Raw genomic sequence first — 22553 nt, 5'->3', positions numbered from 1 at the left:
CAACACTCCTACTCATCGATGTTGTGAACCACAACAGCAATCAGTGTGGTGGTACAAGGATTCCAACGGTACAGTAGCGGCATACATACCTTGGCAGTAACCAGCGGCTCTCTAACTGGACTCGAACCCTCTCAGCAAGAAGGAAGTCATGCCGGATACCAGAAACCAAGCTAAGGACTCAATGCTGGTGAAGTCGTGGACCTTGGAGGAGAGCCTACAACCACTACTTTATGAAGACAGGATAACTCCTGACATTTGTCCTTATATCCATAGGTAAGGGTAGTCCTCACCTCTTATAGAAAAAATGCAAAACAACCCAAAGAACTTCTTTCTGTCACAAATGGAGACCATTACAGAAAACCACAGCCAAATCAAAATGCATAGCTGTGGAGCCCAGTCCCAGTGGATACATCTACAGCACAGATCCTCCGTCCTGAGGCTCAGGGAGTTTTCTGTGAGCTCGTGTCTCCTAGAAATGTCAAACGCTACACCAACATGACTGCTCAAATGTGAACTGAACAAGGAAGGCGCCAAGGAACACGCCACAGAAAATATGCCCACCAGGCCCAAAACCTACAGAAAGAAACACAGGCAACTCAGAAATGCCGGGAGTGGGGAAAACGGCATTTCCAATTGGTTATCCAATTCCAAATGATCAGCCCTGGAAATCATGTATGAGCAACATGATAGCACCTAATTTTAAAAAAAGCCACACATTTGAAAAAGAGCAAGGGGGAATATATGGGATGGTCTGGAGGGAGGAAGGGAAGGGAGAGAGAATATAATTATACCATGCTCTTAAAGATAAAATAAAATAAAAGAGAACTTCTCAAAGCAAAGGATCTTCCACTCATCACCCCTTAAGGTTTCTCGAGATGACGTCCCTTTTAGAAAGTGGAAATGCTTTTCTGCAAGGCAGATAAATTCTACCGCAATTGCCCAACTGAACTTTAAAAAAAAAAAATATCTCCTCCAACAACCTGTATCTTCTGGTTTGTTCTGGTATAGGCGGCTGGCAGAAGGATTTCCATGCCCCCAAGTGACTCCAGCTCACTTCTCTCCTGCCATATTTCTTAGGAGTTGGAAGTCTCTGATTAAGTCTTTCATTTATGACTGAGTGTTGGACCACATTCACAGTCACCAGTTCTAACGACTGTGATTGGGCAAGTGTCTGCAGTCACCACTACCCTCTGCAGAGACTCGGTTTCCCTCCTTGTGAGACAGTCTGATACCACCAGCCGTCTCTGGGTAGGAACAACATTTTAGAAGGAAAAGTTCCGGTGATCCTGGCAGGGATGCAAGCATTCTAAAGAGACTCTTGTGTTTTCCTTTTGCAACAAATGCTCTCAAGAAGTAGGCATTTTCCAGAAACCTCGTGCTGGAATAAGGAAAGATGGTGTCAGCCAAAGAAAGAGAGCATCTTCTAGAAAAGGATCTTACACCGTTCTGACAGCTCATCCGGGCCACTTTGCATGAGACACTGATGCCCAGATAATGGTGCTTGCTTTGACTGGGACTGCTTAACTATGCACACTCTTTGTCCTCCATATAGACTTAAACCTTGCTTAGGATCCTGAAGATGAAATGGAGTTGAGGTGATGTCACTGAACCTTTTTGTTCCTTTTTATGGGACCTCTGCTCTCCCTAGCCACAGGTCTAGCCTTGGCTCATAGTGTCAGGAGTAGGTCTTAAGTCTAATGAGTAAACTGTTGGTGGCCATATAGTCATGCCACTATGACACTAGTGGACAGTCCTCGTCTGTCAGTTCTTAGTGTGCTGCAGAAGTTAGGTACCAGGGAGGCTTCCTCCTTCCCTGCCATCTCTCTTCACCATTTCTCTGTTGGCTGCCTCTTTCCCATCCTCCCTGAAATCTTCTCCAAGACACTAACTTGTTTGTCAACACTACATAGCACTCTATCACACTATAATATGTGCTTTATACACGTGTGTGTGTGTGTGTGTGTGTGTGTATAACAGTACTATTTTTATTAACTCATACATATATACATGTGTTTTGGTCATATTCATCTCTACTCTCCCCCTAACTGCTCCCTGACCCACCCCACCACTTCCTAGCTTCATGCCTTTTTAAAATTTTTTTAAAAAAAAATAAACTCGGGGTTGGGGATTTAGCTCAGTGGTAGGGCGCTTGCCTAGGAAGCGCAAGGCCCTGGGTTCGATCCCCAGCTCCGAAAAAAAAGAACCAAAAAAAAAAAAAAAATAAACTCACTGAGTCCAACTTGTGCTGATTAGATACTCAAGAGTATGGGGGTCATGCACCAGAGTATGACATGGTGTTTTGCTTTTAATCATTACATAATTTTTTTTATCTTTTCGGCTAATTACCCCATCCCTTCATTAATTGGTAAAGTCTTGATTATAGATATTTCAAGTGCCATTTTTTTTAAAAAAAAAATAAAGACATTTTATTTATGTGTTTGTGTGCACCATGTGTGTGCAGTCGTTCTTAGAAGAGGGAGTTAGATCAACCAGAACTAGAGTTATAGGCAGTTGGGAGAGGCCTGGTATGGGGGTTGGAAGCTGAACTAGGTCTTCTGTAACAATACTTAGTACTGATAACTGCTGAGCCATCTCTCCAGACCTCACAATATCTCCAAAGATCAGAGAAGTATGTTAGGGCCTTAGTAAGTGCTATCGACACTACCCTCCTCCCAGCGGACACTATGTAGTGTACTGTGAATAATGATCTCCTGGCAGATATACAAAGAATGTATTTTATCTTCCCCTTAATCCTTAATATAGGATACGCAGACTCAAGATGTTGTACGTGCTTTCTCTCAGGTACAGCGAAAGTAGGTCAAAGCCCTGGAGTTTGTGAGGCTCAGTGAATAGGTGCAGAGTTAAAGAATATAGTATTGAAGGACTTGATGAAAGTTCCATTGACTTATCCAGCTGTCCAAACGAATACTTAATACGTAGGTGGTGGTAATCAATGCTGTTGATTGTAAGTAATCGAAATAGATTTCAAAGTGTATCAAGGTACAGAACTGCATTTTCAAACCAAGGCTTACCCAGAAGAACAGCACAGGTTAAAAGATAAAAGTTTTTTTTTTTTTTTTTTTTTGGTTTTTTTTTTTGGGGCTGGGGACCGAACCCAGGGCCTTGCGCTTCCTAGGTAAGCGCTCTACCCCTGAGCTAAATCCCCAGCCCCAAAAGATAAAAGTTTTAAAGTTGCCCCCCTAGACACAAAGTTTAGAGCAGAAAAAGAAAACAGGTTAGGCCCCAGAATTGTATGTTCCAAGAAGCCTCTCCTAGGGCTATAGAATGGATAATTACATTGGCCAGCTCAACAGCTTTCTCCCAGAAACTAGCTGACCATAAATCTTAGAGAACAATCTTGAAAAGCAGGAAACAACTTCTCCTAAGAACTAGCGGACCATGAAGTTAAACAATCTGAGAAGTAAGAGACAGCTTCTCCTAGGAAACAATCTTGGGAGACAGAGAGTTCTTCCTTGTGATTTTTCACTGTTATTCTATGACGCCATCCCTACCCCCTTGGGTTGTGGTTTCTCCCTTTAAATACTTCTTCTCCCAGCCTCTCGGGGTCGAACTCCACTGCCCCTGCGTGGGATACGAGTCTCGGCCCCAGTGCACTGGTTGCTATCGATAAACCTCATGTGATTACAACAAGGACGGTCTTGTGTGAGTTCTTGGGGGGTTGCGTCATCCCGAGACTTGAGTGAGGGTCTCCCCACTCCGGGGGTCTTTCAAGGTAACAGTGCCTGATACTTTGGCTGAAGAGGCACAGTGGAGCCTGTTCTCAGCCTACCAGCACCACCTCCTGTCCCCTGCATCTCTAAACAGTGTCCCAAGGACCAACCACAGCTACACAGAACAAAGCTTTGTGATTGCAAATCTTAGGGTAATTCCTTCATTTGGAAAGCCAAGGCCTACGAAGGCGACCTGACTTACCCAAAGTCTTAAAATTATGGCTCATAGCAGGGTCAAAGTCTTGGAATGCTAGCCCACTGTGTCTCATTCTGTCACTCCTGTACCTGGATGCTGAGACTACAGATTCAACTGGAATCTCATGGAGAGAGTTCCTATGGCAGAGTAGAGTCAGAGCTTTTCAGATGCTGGAACGTCATTTATTCGTCTGCTAGTCTATGACTCTGTGGGATAACCTAGCATGTAAAAAATCACCTGGAACTGGTAGTTAGCGGTAGAATAAGACATGAGACTCTTTGTTCAATGAGTTCTTCTGTAAGTCCCTCACCAAGGTGATATGCCATCTTAATATAACCCTCGATTGCAAGCAAAGTGGTTTCATTCACATTTTTATGTGGACTGGGGTTTTGCCTGCATTTACGTCTGTGTATCATGTGCATGCCTGGGGCCTAGGGAAGCCAGAGGAGAGTATCAGGTCCCCTGTGTGGTAAGAACTTTTATTCTCCTGAGGTACTTGTTGTCTCAGAGGCTTACTGCCTCCATCTGCTAACCTAGGCCTGGTCCAATCTCATCTAGGCCTAGAATGTTTTCATCCTGTGAGACTTATTATTGAATAAGTTCACCCCTCCCTAGCTTTTTCTGAACTCTTGCTGGCTGGTCAACTAACTCAGTTGTTCTGATTCGAACTCCTCTCCATTATAATGGATTCAGTCCGACTTCTCTCTCAGCTGCTCCTGAATTGCTCTGCTTGGCTTCACACTAACTTTGGCAATGCATCCTAATCTTTCTCTTTCTCACTCTCTGGCTCATTCTGTTTTCACCTGTGTCTAGCTTGTTCTCCCTCTCTCTCTGTAACTTGTCTCTGCACAGCTGCCCTGTTAAAACTGCCTCCTTCTCTCTCTGCCTCTGCACTGCTCTCTTAAGTAGCTACCATTTCCTCTCTTCCCGTGAGGTTGGACATGTCCTATTGTGTCACATCTTTCTGTGGTTCATCAACTAGACATCACTTTCAGGCATGGGTGCTTCCTTCTACAAACCAGCATTACCTGTCTTGTTTGGGATTAAAGGCGTGTACTAAGGTCCTGTCTGCATTCCAGCCAGAGGGATTAAAGGTATGTAATAAGGGCAGGGCCACACCACACTAGAATCGGGTTTCTTTTCCCCCCAGTATCAAGCACACTGCTGGCATCCACAGTGTGATCAAATATCCTGCAACATTCATGGGAATTGAACCACCATGAGTGTGCTGGAAATCGATCCTGGGTCCTCTGGGAGAGCAACAAGTAACCTCTGAGCCATCTCTTTAAACACCTTTCTTCTTTTTAAAAGGGTCAGTGAGCCTGATAACCTGAGTTCAATTATTGGGACCAACATGGTGGGAGGACAGAACTGACCCATAAACATTATTCTCTGACCCCCACATATACACTGGCATATATCCACGCTCCAAATAAAGATAGTATAGGAACACAAAAGATATAGCCAGGCAGTGGAGGGGCACACCTTTAATCCCAGCATTTGGGAGCCAGAGGCAGGCGGATCTCTGCATTCAAGGTCAGCCTGGTTCTATAGAGTAAGTTCCGGGACAGTCAGGGCTACACAGAGAAACCCTGTCTTGAGAAACAAACAACAAATAAACACAAAAAGGAAATAGAAAAATATAATTTATAATATATTTATGAAAGACAAACTATAGTTTTGTATTTACCATATAAAAGTAAGATAACTAAAATATTTTGCATTATTCATTCTTATTTTTAATATGTTTTCATTTTGAAATTTTATTTTTATTTGTTCTAAAATTAGTGTACAAAATATCAGGTTTCATGGTGGTGTTTCTGTGCGTTTTTGTTTTCATTTATTCAAAATCTTTTATCCAAAAAAGCTGGAAAACCTAGAAGAAAGATAAATTTCTAAATGTATTTGGCCTATCAAAGTTAAATCTAGAAAATAGAAACAATTTAAACAGATCTGTAACAAGCAACAAGATCGAAGCGAGTTATTAAAAGTCTCTCTCCAAAAGGAAGCCCAGACCTGGACAGATTAAGTGTTGAGTACCATGGAACTTTTAAAGAAAATCTAATCAAAACAACTTCTCACAACCTTCCACAAATCACAACCAGGAGGAACACTACCCAAGTCAGTTTTTTCGAAGTCTGCATTGGCCTGATGCCAAACTCTGAGACATGACCAAGAAAGAAAAGGTACAGATCAATTTTCCCCATAAACATGGATATAAAAATTATCAACAAGATGTTTACAAATTGAGTCAAAGGCCCTTTAAGAATTTTATCAAAATTACTTCATTGTTCTGAATCCACAGCAACAAGGAGAAGGTTTTCCCCCCAGGAATCCTAACTTCCAACGGACACAGAGCAATGCGGCTCTAATAAAAAATTGGACCTTTCATTGATTCTTTTCATATTCAATTTTGAGCAGAAGGTCGGCATAGGAATGCCTTATTACACTGAACTGGATGGACCACATGGACCATAATACAGATTATGTCCTTGGATTAACTGGGATATCTCGGCACTTGGCACGGCTGTAGGACTCACTGTCTCTTTTAAGTTCAATGAGCGACTTTCAAAGTTATGTGTTTGCTAGCAAATATAGTTTAAGAATATATTAATTTCACTTCTAACTACCTCCTCTGGTGGATGGACATCGTTTGTGCCATATGCAATTGTCATATCCCAGGCATCAATGACACCCACACGGAGATCCTGGAAGATATTCTTTAAGGCAAGATACTGGGTGTAACCATGGAAGTCACTAAACCTCTCCATGTCGTTATTCAACTCCCTGGTGTTTTCTGTTTTGAGGACCACCAGGGTGTCCGGGCTTCTCAGGAGAAGACGCTGAAGAGCTCTGTGAACACTGAGGGCCCTTCGGATAAAAACATCAATGGGAAAAGGTCTGAAATGCTGGCCCAGAGAAAAGACAATGACTGTGTTTTTCTCTCCTCCGATTCTGTCAATTATCCGTGCAGTGTTCTCTATTTCTTTGACAGAGTACACCAATGACCCGATAAGAGGGAAACCATGTTTCTGCCACTGGATGTTGATTTTCTCATCCAAGTCCACGGCAAGTTGGTGCTGCAGTCTTCCAGTCTCGTGCAGGTCCACCGACCTCAGCGCTGTCAGCAAACAGGCAGTTCCAAAACAAAAGGAGAATACAGTTATGGAGATCAACTAGACACAAACACAGGAGAAAAGAGTTGGCCTTTCAAGTCCTATATCTGACTAAGGGGTGGCTTTGAAAATTACTCTAAGGATTGAAAGTATTTTATGATGTGGTGTGCTTTGCCCTTCTTCAATCGTTCTGATTGAATTGTATAGGGAGTTGCTTTGGCATTGAATTTGGTCCCTGGATATGAACAGTTGTGTACATGCTGTGTTGTGGAGGACTTGCTAACTGCGCTCACCTTACCTGAGGATACAGAGGGAAGGCTATTGATGTGTGCAAAAAAGAATCTAAGCAAACCCCTGTGATGACTTTAGGAATCTAAGGCTGTATTCTATGCTCTTCTGTGGGAACTTCGAATGGAATAGCACCAAGTATCTCATGTACACGAGTGACAGGAATTGTGAGCCTCATTTGTGAGGCCCTTACAAAGCATTCGTTTAGATCTATGCAGCCGTTCGCCTCGAAGGTACTTTCTTTCGCTATAGGAAAGAAAGTAAGGACAAGATGTCAGATTACCCAAGATTACAGTTTGTGACTGAACAAGCACCCCCCTCCCCCTTTCAGTTCTTGAGGAAAATAATCCAGACACCTCTGAAAATAACAAAATAAGTGCAGTGTCAACAGGGCAAGACAAAGTCCCACTATGTTTCAAGGCGCCAACCAGAGCCTCATCGGAACAGCAGGGTGAGCTGTTCTGCTGGTACAGCCTCTGAGAAAATATGCAGTGCGCGACCACGGTGCTGTGTGTCGTGCTCTGTCTTAGCAGGGAAGGGCTGGGATGGAAGGCCTCAGCCAATGACTGAGGCTGCAAAAGAGACATGCCGGAAGCAGGAAGTGATGATTTAATATGTGGTTTAGCTCGGGTGGGATAGGGCATTCTGATAAATCTTGTCTTCGTGAACACAGCACTGAAATTAGGGTTCTTACAGCAAGAGTCTAGCCCCCAACCCTATACTAATGTGATCAGAGTTCCAATTGCTGATGCTTTCTGGCTACTTCCTATGTGTTGGAGTGCTAGGCAGCGTCTTAAATACTCTATCCTTTACTTTATCTCATTCCGAACAAACACTGGGGTTAATGAGCATTGTTCTAGGGGGTGAGAGTAACACTTCGTGAATAGTACTGCTGGTGTGTGGCTAACAACTGTGGTAAAGAAGAGGACTTCCTGTATTCCACCCACCCCCCCATGAAATGGAAACATAGTTTCTGAAAAAGAGGGGAATAGCTTATCCTGAGACATACTGTTGATTTTGCTTTTGAAGTACTCCATCCACTGGCGCATTGTGGAATCACCCATTAGATGGACGAGTTTTCCTCTCAGGCAGTCTTTCATTTTGATTGGAGCCAGACTGCAGGAGGCCGGATTCCATGTGTTTTTCCAGACATGCCCAGTAGGGATTGCAGATGCCATCCCAAACTTGCATTTCTTCTTCACTGGAACGGCTTCTGCCAAGGGATCAGGAAGATAGGGTCTTCTAAAACACCAGTTCATCTGTGTTTATTAAGTGCCTTCCATCTTCTTCAAAGAACCCTTTGGATAGGCATGCAAGGTGGTGGTGACAATAGAAAGCTTATTACAGTATTTTTATAATGGAGTACTTATTCTCAGTAAACTTTCCTCTGCTGTGTGTCTCCTAATTGATACCCATTAGTGTTTATCATGAAACTACATGGGTTTTTTTTTCCTCTCAGAATACAAAGGACCTTATAAAGTAACATTTAAGTGTTTGTTAGCCTTGACATGAGACCGACTTCATCAATTCTTGTATAGGCGAATGCATAAAGATTTTACCTCTACCATTTTAGTTCACTTTGCTTCAGAGATTGTCACATGTTCGCAGTGTCTAAAATGTCATCATTCAAGTATGCACTCTTTGAGATAAAGGCAGGACGAACTTGGCTTAGAAATTGGCCAATGTACATTGACAATAGCTGTGTTCTGGAGAGTAAGTAGCCCAGTGGGCCAAGAAGGACCATATTTTCAACTGTAGTCACTGGGTAATGAAGAGACTGGGGTGCTAGGATGGTGAAGTGGCATGTTTGGGGTTACAATTATTCATCACTCCAAAAGGCTTGTGTCTTAACACCTTCTCTCTCTCTTTTCCTCTGTAAGTCTGTCTCTGTATGTCTTTGAGACAGGCTCTAATGTAGCCTAGGCTTGCCTTCTTGCTATGTAGCTGAATGCTTCCTGCCTCCACTTCCAGAGTCTGACAATCACAGCTGTGTGTTTATGTGGTGCTGGAGGTCCAGCCTTGGGCTTTGTGCATGCCGGTTGAGTACTACACATCACTTCTGCAATCAGAAATACACTTTCCTTCAATGGAAAGTTTTTCAGTGGAAAACTGTCTTAGCAATTAGCAAGCTTTACATGGTGAGCCTAGAGAGACAAAGATACTGCTGCCTGAAGTCATTTTAGGTGGGGTTTGTGAGCTGCTCAGAGTGAAGACACAATGCAAGAAGAAGTAGTGGATACACATGTGGAAGTTCTTCCTTGTTAAAGAAAAATGTCTTCAACAACTGAGAGAAGAATGGTAGTTGGTATTAGTAGGGCACTAGATGTCACATTGGAGACATCTTAAGTGATATCCCTGGGGAGGATGTGAAGATGGTAGGGGAGGATAAGGAAGTAGGTAAAGGCTTAGAAGAGAGTTTTACCCTCTGAAGGTTCTGGCGTGAGATGGGCAGGTGACCTTCAACCTGAGGAGTAGATTGCTGACAGGCGTGGCTGCGAAAACACCTACGTAAGATTCTAGTGATCCCACTCACTCATTCACTAATGGACTTTGTGCCTTGGCCTGCCTTACAAGAACTGAAACAGGGACCAAGTCCAACAGAAAGAGAAGGAGGGACCTTGAAATGGCTCCAGTGACAATCACTCCCCACCATCACAGAACCACTTACTGTTGCATTTGGAGACACTAATCACGTTGGATTTTCCCATAATCTCCACAGCTATATTTGACCTTAAAGAGACAAATACAGAAATTAATCTACGGTGGCTTCAACTCAGGCAAAGATCCAGATCTCAGACCAGCTAGTCCTTCTGTGAGTTCTCAGGGATAATCCAATTTTCCCATCTAGAATTTCAGGCCACTTAGTAAGGTTCCGTTTACTCATTTCTTAGTCCATAGGGGACAGGGACCCAGAGTATGTGTGCAAGGGAGGGTATGGAGACCCAGAATGAATTAGAACACACACATATAGATATTTCTCATTCTTTTCATCTTTACTCAACCCATGTTTTGGGTTTGTCGATTAGGATTACTTATTCTAAAAGACTGAGATCTCCTGGACAGTGAACACTAACTCTAAATGAATGCCTTGGTCCCTTCTCTAAGGGCTCATCTTACAGAGTCCCTAAGTTAATGTGCTTGAAATACATTCCCTGCAGGCTAGATTACCATTTCCCCTTCTTGGTAATGTGAAATGATATTTACCTTTCAAAGAGGCTCCTTTCCTGCTGGCTAAGATAAGAAATGTCCTTGTTCTTGAATGCATTTGGGTGATGGCCGCTTTGGGCACATTTGGAGGCTTCCACACAGTAGAAAGCTTCTTGGTCCTGTGCATCCAGATACTGACATAGCTTCGACACTTGAATTTAGAACCAGGGCACAATCGGTGTGGACCTGAGAAGCGCCACTGACAAAATGGCCTGAGAAGATGATTCTGTCGTAACCCTGGTTCCTTGCTCTCCAGAGAGCTGACACCCCTTCACTGGGGTGCATGAGCAGGATAGACAGGGAGACCTGGCCCTCCCAGAACAGAGTGAAGCTGACAAGGTAGGTGCCATTGTTGAAGTCTGTCACTTTTCCGGAAGCGCCTGCCTTCAGGGCTGGAGAGGACATCCTGGCCCTCAGGAAGTCCCCACCATACCCTTTCCTGTTTCTTAGGTGGTCTCTAGCCTCTACCAGGACGTCCAGCTGGTCCCCTACACAGTATGTATCCTGAGGGTTGAGGATGGTGGCTGTGCTGTGTGTGGCACTTGTGGTGTTGTTGAGGTGGGCGAAGGGTCTGGGAGGGATCTGTTTGTTTAGTTTCTCTAGGATCTCCCTGATTCTCAGCTCTGTCTCTGTTGGTGAAACTGATGGATTGAGAGGCACTTTAGGGCATGAGGATTTCATGATCAAGTTCCATTGATTGAAGGATGCAGGCAGCTTAAACACAGCCCATAGCTGAATGGGCAGGAAATAGAATAGAGAACAAAGAAAAAAGTTGGCATTTAACATAACAAGTTTTGGTAGGTTAACTTTTGTCTTCTATAGACCAAGAAGAGGTCTAGAAATCATATACCTGATATTTTATAGTCATATATATTTTACACGCAGGCAGCTTTGTTTAAAAATGGTCATTATTACTCTGGTTTCCAATGACTTATTTTGGAAAACCCATTCAACCCCAAATATCTAGAATCAGATGATGGGAGGCTGCCAAGATTTCTTGGCAATCAAGAGTTCTTGTTGCTCCTAAAGAGAACCTGAGTTCAATCCCCCATGGCTAACAACTACCTGTAACTCCAACTCCAGGAGATCTGACACCATCTCTGGCCTCCATGGGCCCTGCACTCACATAACTGTGAATCTGTTTTACCAACCAACTGTCAGGTTCTTTGAATGGTTGTTGTGAGGATTATGGAATGACACAGCATGCTGGATAATTTTATGTCAACTTGACACAAGCTATAGTTATCAGAGAGGAGGGAGCTCAGTTGAGGAAATGCTTCCACAAGATCAGGCTGTACACAAGCCTGTAGGGCATTTTCGTGATTAGTGATTGGTGGAGAAGGGCTCAGCCCATGGTGGGTGGAATGATCTCTGGGCTGGCGGTCCTGAGTTCTATAAGAAAGGAAGCTAAAGAAGCCGTGTGAGCAAGCCAGTAAGCAGCATCCCTCCATGGCCTCTGCATCAGCTCCTGACTCCAGGTTCCTGCCCTCACTCCCTTCAGTGATGGACTATGATGTGGATGTGGAAGCCCAATAAACTCTTTCTTCTTCAGCTTGCCTATGGTCATGGTGTTTCTTCACAGTAATAGAAATCCTAACTAGGACATATGGGGACATTAGAGAAGCATTGTGCACATGGCAGATACTTATTGGGACTGTCTCTATTGTTTGAAAAGATATTTAAAAATATTCAAACATTCGCACTCCCTGCCTCCAGCTCACTGCTCCCAAACCCCGTGGGAGAGAGAGCTCACTGCCGAGACAGGTGGGCACTCCTGAGACTGCAGAGCGGGAGAGACCACCAACACTGCCCACCCCTGCCCACATCCCTGGCCCAAGAGGAAACTGTATACGGCCTCTGGGTTCCCTTGGATAAGGGCACAGGAGCAGCAAATCCGCTGCGTCTGAGACACCGCTGGAACCTGAAGGGACTGACCAGATAAACAGCTCTCTGCACCCAAATCCCATGGGAGGGAGAGCTAAACCTTCAGAGAGGAAGACATGCCTGGGAAACCAGAAGAGACTACACTACCCACATCTCTGACGCCAGAGGAAAACACCAAACGCCATCTGGAACCCTGGTGCACAGAAGCTCCCGGAAAGGGCAGCAGATCTTCCTGGTTGCTGGCCCTGCGGAGAGCTCATAAGCAACACCCCACGAGCAAACTTGAGCCTCGGGACCACAGGCAAGACAAACCTTCCTGCTCCAAGCGACCTGCCTGGTGAACTCAAGACACAGGCCCACAGGAACAGCTGAAGACCTGTAGATAGGAAAAACTACACGCCCGAAAGCAGAACACTTTGTCCCCATAACTGGCTGAAAGAAAACAGGAAAACAGGTCTATAGCACTCCTGACACACAGGCTTATAGGACAGTCTAGCCACTGTCAGAAATAGCAGAACAAAGTAACACTAGAGATAATCTGATGGCAAGAGGCAAGCGCAGGAACCCAAGCAACAGAAACCAAGACTACATGGCACCATCGGAGCCCAATCCTCCCACCAAAGCAAACACGGAATATCCAAACACACCAGAAAAGCAAGATCTAGTTTCAAAATCATATTTGATCATGATGCTGGAGGACTTCAAGAAAGACATGAAGAACTCCCTTAGAGAAACACAGGAAAACATAAATAAACAAGTAGAAGCCTACAGAGAGGAATCCCAAAAATCCCTGAAAGAATTCCAGGAAAACATAAATAAACAAGTAGAAGCCCATAGAGAGGAGTCACAAAAATCCCTGAAAAGAATTCCAGGAAAACACAAACAGTTGAAGGAATTAAAAATGGAAATAGAAGCAATCAAGAAAGAACACATGGAAACAACCTTGGATATAGAAAACCAAAGGAAGAGACAAGGAGCCGTAGATACAAGCATCACCAACAGAATACAAGAGATAGAAGAGAGAATCTCAGGAGCAGAAGATTCCATAGAAATCATCGACTCAACTGTCAAAGATAATGTAAAGCAGAAAAAGCTACTGGTCCAAAACATACAGGAAATCCAGGACTCAATGAGAAGATCAAACCTAAGGATAATAGGTATAGAAGAGAGTGAAGACTCCCAGCTCAAAGGACCAGTAAATATCTTCAACAAAAACATAGAAGAAAACTTCCCTAACCTAAAAAAAGGGATACCCATAGGCATACAAGAAGCCTACAGAACTCCAAACAGATTGGACCAGAAAAGAAACACCTCCCGACACATAATAGTCAAAACACCACATGCACAAAATAAAGAAAGAATATTAAAAGCAGTAAGGAAAAAGGTCAAGTAACATATAAAGGCAGACCTATCAGAATCACACCAGACTTTTCACAGAGACTATGAAAGCCAGAAGATCCTGGACAGATGTCATACAGACCCTAAGAGAACACAAATGCCAGCCCAGGTTACTGTATCCTGCAAAACTCTCAATTAACATAGATGGAGAAACCAAGATATCCCATGACAAAACCAAATTTAAACAATATCTTTCTACAAATCCAGTGCTACAAAGGATAATAAATGGTAAAGCCCAACATAATAATAATAATAAAAGGCAATCGGGGTTGGGGATTTAGCTCAGTGATAGAGCGCTTGCCTAGCAAGCGCAAGGCCCTGGGTTTGGTCCCCAGCTCCAAAAAAAAAAGAAAGAAAAAAAAAAAGAAAAAAAATAAGGAGGCAAGTTACACCCTAGAAAAAGCAAGAAACTAATTGTCTTAACAAAACAAAGAAAAGAAAAAGCACACAAACATAACCTCACAACCAAATATGAATATAACAGGAAGCAATAATCACTATCCCTTAATATCTCTCAACATCAATGGTCTCAACTCCCCAATAAAAAGACATAGATTAACAAACTGGATACCCAATGAGGACCCTGCATTCTGCTGCCTACAGGAAACACACCTCAGAGACAAAGACAGACACTACCTCAGAGTGAAAGGCTGGAAAACAACTTTCCAAGCAAATGGTCAGAAGAAGCAAGCTGGAGTAGCCATTCTAATATAAAATAAAATCAATTTTCAACTAAAAGTCATCAAAAAAGATAAGGAAGGACACTTCATATTCATCAAAGGAAAAATCCACCAAGATGAACTCTCAATCCTAAATATCTATGCCCCAAATACAAGGGCACCTACATACGTAAAAGAAACCTTACTAAAGCTCAAAACACACATTGCACCTCACACAATAATAGTAGGAGATTTCAACACCCCACTCTCATCAATGGACAGATCATGGAAACAGAAATTAAACAGAGACATAGACAGACTAAGAGAAGTCATGAACCAAATGGACTTAACAGATATTCATAGAACATTCTATCCTAAAGCAAAAGGATATACATTCTTCTCAGCTCCTCATGGTACTTTCTCCAAAATTGACCATATAATTGGTCAAAAAACGGGCCTCAACAGGTACAGAAAGATAGAAATAATCCCATGCGTGCTATCAGACCACCATGGCCTAAAGCTGGTCTTCAATAACAATAAGGGAAGAACGCCCACATATATGTGGAAGTTGAACAATGCTCTACTCAACGATAACCTGGTCAAGGAAGAAATAAAGAAAGAAATTAAAGACTTTTTAGAATTTAATGAAAATGAAGGTACAACATACCCAAACTTATGGGACACAATGAAAGCTGTGCTAAGAGGAAAACTCATAGCACTGAGTGCCTGCAGAAAGAAACAGGAGAGAACATATGTCCACCAGCTTGACAGCACACCTAAAAGCTCTAGAACAAAAAGAAGCAAATACACCCAGGAGGAGAGAAGGCAGGAAATAATCAAACTCAGAGCTGAAATCAACCAAGTAGAAACAAAAGGACCATAGAAAGAATCAACAGAACCAAAAGTTGGTTCTTTGAGAAAATCAACAAGATAGATAAACCCTTAGCCAGATTAACGAGAGGACACAGAGAGTGTATCCAAATTAACAAAATCAGAAATGAAAAGGGAGACATAACTACAGATTCAGAGGAAATTAAAAAAATCATCAGATCTTACTATAAAAGCCTATATTCAACAAAACTTGAAAATCTGCAGGAAATGGACAATTTCCTAGACAGATACCAGGTACCGAAGTTAAATCAGGAACAGATAAACCAGTTAAACAACCCCATAACTCCTAAGGAAATAGAAGCAGTCATTAAAGGTCTCCCAACCAAAAGAGCCCAGGTCCAGACGGGTTCAGTGCAGAATTCTATCAGACCTTCATAGAAGACCTCATACCAATATTATCCAAACTATTCAACAAAATTGAAACAGATGGAGCACTACCGAATTCCTTCTATAAGCCACAATTACTCTTATACCTAAACCACAAAAAGACCCAACAAAGAAAGAGAACTTCAGACCAATTTCCCTTATGAATATCGATTTAAAAAATACTCAATAAAATTCTGGCAAACCTAATCCAAGAGCACATCAAAACAATCATCCACCATGATCAAGTAGGCTTCATCCCAGGCATGCAGGGATGGTTTAATATACGGAAAACCATCAACGTGATCCATTATATAAACAAACTGAAAGAACAAAACTACATGATCATTTCATTAGATGCTGAGAAAGCATTTGACAAAATTCAACACCCCTTCAGGATAAAAGTCCTGGAAAGAATAGGAATTCAAGGCCCATACCTAAACATAGTAAAAGCCAAATACAGCAAACCAGTTGCTAACATTAAACTAAATGGAGAGAAACTTGAAGCAATCCCACTAAAATCAGGGACTAAACAAGGCTGCCCACTCTCTCCCTACTTATTCAATATAGTTCTTGAAGTTCTAGCCAGAGCAATCAGACAACAAAAGGAAATCAAGGGGATACAGATTGGTAAAGAAGAAGTCAAAATATCACTATTTGCAGATGATGTGATAGTATATTTAAGTGATCCCAAAAGTTCCACCAGAGAACTACTAAAGCTGATAAACAACTTCAGCAAAGTGGCTGGGTATAAAATTAACTCAAATAAATCAGTAGCCTTCCTCTACACAAAAGAGAAACAAGCCGAGAAAGAAATTAGGGAAACGACACCCTTCATAATAGACCCAAACAATATAAAGTACCTCGGTGTGACTTTAACCAAGCAAGTAAAAGATTTGTACATTAAGAACTTCAAGACTCTGAAGAAAGAAATTGAAGAAGACCTCAGAAGATGGAAAGATCTCCCATGCTCATGGATTGGCAGGATTAATATAGTAAAAATGGCCATTTTACCAAAAGCGATCTACAGATTCAATGCAATCCCCATTAAAATACCAATCCAATTCTTCAAAGAGTTAGACAGAACAATTTGCAAATTCATCTGGAATAACAAAAAACCCAGGATAGCTAAAACTATTCTCAACAATAAAAGGACTTCAGGGGGAATCACTATCCCTGAACTCAAGCAGTATTACAGAGCAATAGTGATAAAAACTGCATGGTATTGGTACAGAGACAGACAGATAGACCAATGGAATAGAATTGAAGACCCAGAAATGAACCCACACACCTATGGTCACTTGATTTTTGACAAAGGAGCCAAAACCATCAAATGGAAAAAGATAGCATTTTCAGCAAATGGTGCTGGTTCAACTGGAGGTCAACATGTAGAAGAATGCAGATCGATCCATGCTTATCACCCTGTACAAAGCTTAAGTCCAAGTGGATCAAGGACCTCCACATCAAACCAGATACACTCAAACTAATAGAAGAAAAACTAGGGAAGCATCTGGAACACATGGGCACTGGAAAAAATTTCCTGAACAAAACACCAATGGCTTATGCTCTAAGATCAAGAATTGATAAATGGGATCTCATAAAACTGCAAAGCTTCTGTAAGGCAAAGGACACTGTGGTTAGGACAAAACGGCAACCAACAGATTGGGAAAAGATCTTTATCAATCCTACAACAGATAGAGGGCTTATATCCAAAATTTACAAAGAACTCAAGATGTTAAACCGCAGGGAGACAAATAACCCTATTAAAAAATGGGGTTCAGAACTAAACAAAGAATTCACAGCTGAGAAATGCCGAATGGCTGAGAAACACCTAAAGAAATGTTCAACATCTTTAGTCATCAGGGAAATGCAAATCAAAACAACCCTGAGATTTCACCTCACACCAGTGAGAATGGCTAAGATCAAAAACTCAGGTGACAGCAAAAGCTGGTGAGGATGTGGAGAAAGAGTAACACTCCTCCATTGTTAGTGGGATTGCAGACTGGTAAAACCATTCTGGAAATCAGTCTGGAGGTTCTTCAGAAAATTGGACATTGAACTACCTGAGGATCCAGCTATACCTCTCTTGGGCATATACCCAAAAGATGCCCCAACATATAAAAAAGACACGTGCTCTGCTATGTTCATAGCAGCCTTATTTATAATAACCAGAAGCTGGAAAGAACCCAGATGTCCTTCAACAGAGGAATGGATACAGAAAATGTGGTACATCTACACAATGGAATATTAAATCAGCTATCAAAAACAATGCCTTTATGAAATTCATAGACAAATGGTTGGAACTGGAAAATATCATCCTGAGTGAGGTATCCCAATCACAGAAAAACACACATGGTATGCACTCATTGATAAGTGGCTATTAGCCCAAATGCTTGAATTACCCTAGATGCATAGAACACATGAAACTCAAGATGGATGATCAAAATGTGAATCCTTCACTCCTTCTTTAAAAGGGGAACAAGAATACCCTTGGCAGGGAATAGAGAGGCAAAGATTAAGACAGACACAGAAGGAACACCCATTCAGAGCCTGCCCCACATGTGGCCCATACATATACAGCCATCCAATTAGACAAGATGGATGAAGCAAAGAAGTGCAGGCCAACAGGTGCTGGATGTAGATCTCTCCTGAGAGACACAGCCAGAATACAGCAAATACAGAGGCGAATGCCAGCAGCAAACCACTGAACTGAGAATAGGACCCCCATTGAAGGAATCAGAGAAAGAACTGGAAGAGCTTGAAGGGGCTCGAGACCCCATATGTACAACAATGCCAAGCAACCAGAGCTTCCGGGGACTAAGCCACTACCTAAAGACTATACATGGACTGACCCTGGGCTCCAACCTCATAGGTAGCAATGAATAGCCTAGTAAGATCACCAGTGGAAGGGGAAGCCCTGGGTCCTGCTAAGACTGAACCCCCAGTGAACTAGACTGTTGGGGGGAGGGCGGCAAGGGGGAGAGGATGGGGAGGGGAACACCCATAAAGAAGGGGGGAGGGGAGGGATTAGGGGAATGTTTGCCCGAAACCGGGAGAGGAATAACACTCAAATGTATATAAGAAATACTCAAGTTAATAAAAAAATATTCAAACATGCCAAATGAAGTAATGATAATGGATCATGGTCATCAATCACTAATCAGAATCTTTGGTGAGGCCAAATTAATTTGCATGAGCCTAATTATTGTGTAGATAATAATGATAAACTACGAACAAAAATATTTTTTAATAAGATAGTTCCTTAGGAGCAGTGAGAGCTGAAGCAGGAGAACTGCAAGTGTGAGCTCGGCTGGAGCTGTACAGCAAGAGAAGGGCTAACCTGTGCTACAGAGCAAAACTATGTATCAAAAAACAATCAGGGGTTGGGGTTTAGCTCAGGGTTAGGAGCGCTTTAGCCTAGGGAAGCGCAAGGCCCTGTTCGGGTCCCAGCTCCAAAAAAAAGAACCAAAAAAAAAAAAAAAAAAAACAATCAGGTTGGGGATTTAGCTCAGTGGTAGAGCGCTTGCCTAGCAAGCGCAAGGCCCTGGGTTCGGTCCCCAGCTCTGAAAAAAGAAAAGAAAAAAGAAACAAACAAACAAAACCTTGCAAACAAACAAACAAACACATAAAAGCGATTAGCCACCACCAGCAAAACCTCAACTCCAAAGCCAAGAAGCAACCCGTGGAAGAGGGAAATCAAACAGGAACAGCAACAAAGCCAACAGCAGCACCCGAAACACAAGCCTTACAAATACAGCTGCCAGGTCAGAAACAGCACATACACGTTTGAACAGATATTTAGATGGCCTGGTACTGGAGTGGGAAAGCATTTGCCATTCACAATTATTCACAGTGTTTAAGAGGCAGGCCCACCTCATTACATAGAAATGAACATATATTCTCTTCTCCAGATGCTTCCTTAAAGCAGGTGCAAACACAGGGTGGGGATGTTGTGTTACAGTAACACATTCACATGCAAGCAGCATGGGTCTGTGCAAGCACACACACACATACACACACACACAGACACACACACACAGATACACACACACAGACAGATACACACAGATACACATACAGACATATATAGATACACATACACACAGACACATAGACACACACACAGATACACAGACACACACACAGATACACAGACACATACACAGAGACACACACAGACATACACAGACAGACACACACACAGACACACATAGACACACACAGACACACATAGACACACAGACACAGACACACATACACAGATACACAGACACACACACAGATACACAGATACACACACAGACACATACAGATATACACACATATATAGATACACACACAGACACACAGAGACATACACAGACACACATACAGATACATAGACACACACACAGAAACACACACACACACAGATACACAGACACACACAGATACACACAGGCATACACACAGACATACACAGACACACATACAGATACACAGATACACACAGATACACAGACACACACAGATACACAGACACACACAGATACACAGACACACACACACACACACAGACACACACACAGACACATGCAGACATATACAGACACACATATAGATACACAGACACACACAGAGACACACACAGAAACACATACACACACAGATACACACAGGCATACACACAGACATACACAGACACATATACAGATACAAAGACACACACACAAATACACAGACACACAGAGACACATAGACACACAGACACACACGGATACACAGACAGACACACAGATACACACACACACAGACACACATAGACACACACAGACACACAGATACATACACAGACACACATAGACACACACAGTCACACAGACACACACAGAGAGACACAGACACAAGAATGATTGTCTTATAAAGCTTTCTATCCCTCATGATTTCCTGTCTGTGAGAGGGGACCCTCTACTTTGGGTCCCAGCTTACACACGAAGGTTTGTAAGGCCCTCTCCTCAGACATTGCTGTGTTAACCATGGTGAGCCGCGTCAGTTCCTAGGCACGCCATATCAAGCAAAACAGAAAAAGAGATCAACTCCTACCTTCATGGGGTTTCTGAAAACGGTAAAAGAGATCCAGAAGATCACTATAAACAGCAGCACCCACAGTGACTTACGACTGGCCATCATTTTCATGGTTTAACTCCTACAAGACAATTACAGAAGCTTACCACAAAGCGAAACAGGAAGTAAATCACACAAAAGTTTAACACACTCCGGGACCCTGGTTATTTTGCCCCTCGCTTAAATTATTTCAAGGAAACATCTTGGCCCTCCCGGCTCTCCCCATTCCTCGCCACCACCACCCGGCTGCAGCCACTCCATTAGTTATCAGCTTGGAGCCTACCATCAGCACAGACACCAAGAACGGAAGTAGGCAGGACCCTGTCATCTAAGTGGCTTGTCCAGGCTCTGCAACTTTATGGACTTTATAAATATTGACTCTAAGAACCTCATGAACTTCTAGTAGAAGCTAGTCCACCAGCCTTCATATGATCCTTTTCCCACACTGCCAATTTTTCTGGCACCGCTCAACCTTAAGAATTACTTTACATAACCTGGGTTGAGATAAAGGTCAGCATATAGATGGTGGATGTCAGCCCAGGATTGTAAAAAAAAAAAAAAAAAAAAATCCTTATCACTTTACTTGAATACCACCCTTACAAAACTTCCTACTTCTTGAAACTTTCTTCTTAGAAGCACCCTCTGCCCTGGATCGCAATTTATACACCAAAGGATTTAGCAACCAGGAATGGATACTCTCCCCTCCCAACCCCAGTAATTGTCATACCTTTAATATAAAGGCTCGTTTTGGTCTCATTTCAAGAAACTGGGTGAGCTTGGTAGAGAGTCTGCGTCTGTGGCCAGTAGAGTGCCTACCAGCATACAGCCTTCCTGCACCAAAACATATGGCAGGTGCAAGCTGCAGGGTATAGGGAATGGGCTACTTCTCAGTGGGAGTCCTGCCCTTCTTCACCCTAAGCAGGAATCTGGTTGACAAACTGCAGTGACCGAGTCAAGCAGAGGCTGGAATGAGGGACAGAATACTCTGCACAGCACAAAGAGTGGTCACACTGGACTGAACCGTCAGGGGGTTTAAGTCTGACAAGCAGACAGTAAAGAATCCTATGGGGAGTTGAACCTGTCTCTGTCTGAGCTTCGCTGCGAAGACCTCAGTTACCAAGATTAAAACGCACATTATCCTGTGAGCAGTACACACTGTGCAAACACAGGAAGTGAAGGGGAACTGCCTCAAATATAATACAGGGAAAACAGTAGTAGTGATCATACGTCAGACCAAGAGGAGGACGGAGTCATACGTTCCAATCCAACTGGACTTGTGTTCTTGTTCTGATAGAGTCCCGGCAAGAACAGGTGCCTCTGACACATGTGCAGGGCCCACCGGAAACAGTAGCTGGTCTTGTGGGGCCTGTTAAATATTAGAGTATGACAATAGCGCTGCCATATCCCTTCAATCTTTGTTTTGTAGCTCATGACCTTAACTTGATTTGTTGGTTTACTGCCCTGACAGAACAACTTGTTGAACTTGGGCACAGAGCGTCATGGACTTTAGAGATTCCCCTAGCCTCCTGGACTCTAGACCTGCCTATCAGCTTAAAGGTCAGACAGTGATGCGTCATCTAGATAGCCTAGGCCCTGCAAATGTTACAAACGCACATCTTCCTTGTTTTCCCCATGTAAAAACTGCTTCTGAGGACTGCCTTGGGTGGCAGTGTTTGGCTCCTGAATCCTGATACCTGACTTGAGATTGGTGTCTGAG

General features: G+C 42.9%; 1 protein-coding gene across 1 annotated transcript; it reads right to left on the bottom strand.

Moving 5' to 3' along the window:
* Window positions 1-5555: 5555 nt before the first annotated feature.
* On the bottom strand, window positions 5556-21011 carry LOC116906964 (NXPE family member 4-like). The gene is given in 8 exon segments (XM_032909885.1): window positions 5556-7048; window positions 8341-8541; window positions 9982-10061; window positions 10536-10590; window positions 10593-10632; window positions 10634-10681; window positions 10683-11270; window positions 20816-21011. Coding segments are annotated over 8 exon segments (1641 nt in total). The 5' UTR covers window positions 20909-21011; the 3' UTR covers window positions 5556-6512.
* Window positions 21012-22553: the final 1542 nt, after the last annotated feature.

Source organism: Rattus rattus, chromosome 8 (assembly GCF_011064425.1).
Source record: "Rattus rattus isolate New Zealand chromosome 8, Rrattus_CSIRO_v1, whole genome shotgun sequence".
Lineage (NCBI taxonomy): Eukaryota > Metazoa > Chordata > Mammalia > Rodentia > Muridae > Rattus > Rattus rattus.
Note: the sequence above shows the minus strand (reverse complement) of the source record. Positions and strands in the feature narration are given on the sequence as shown.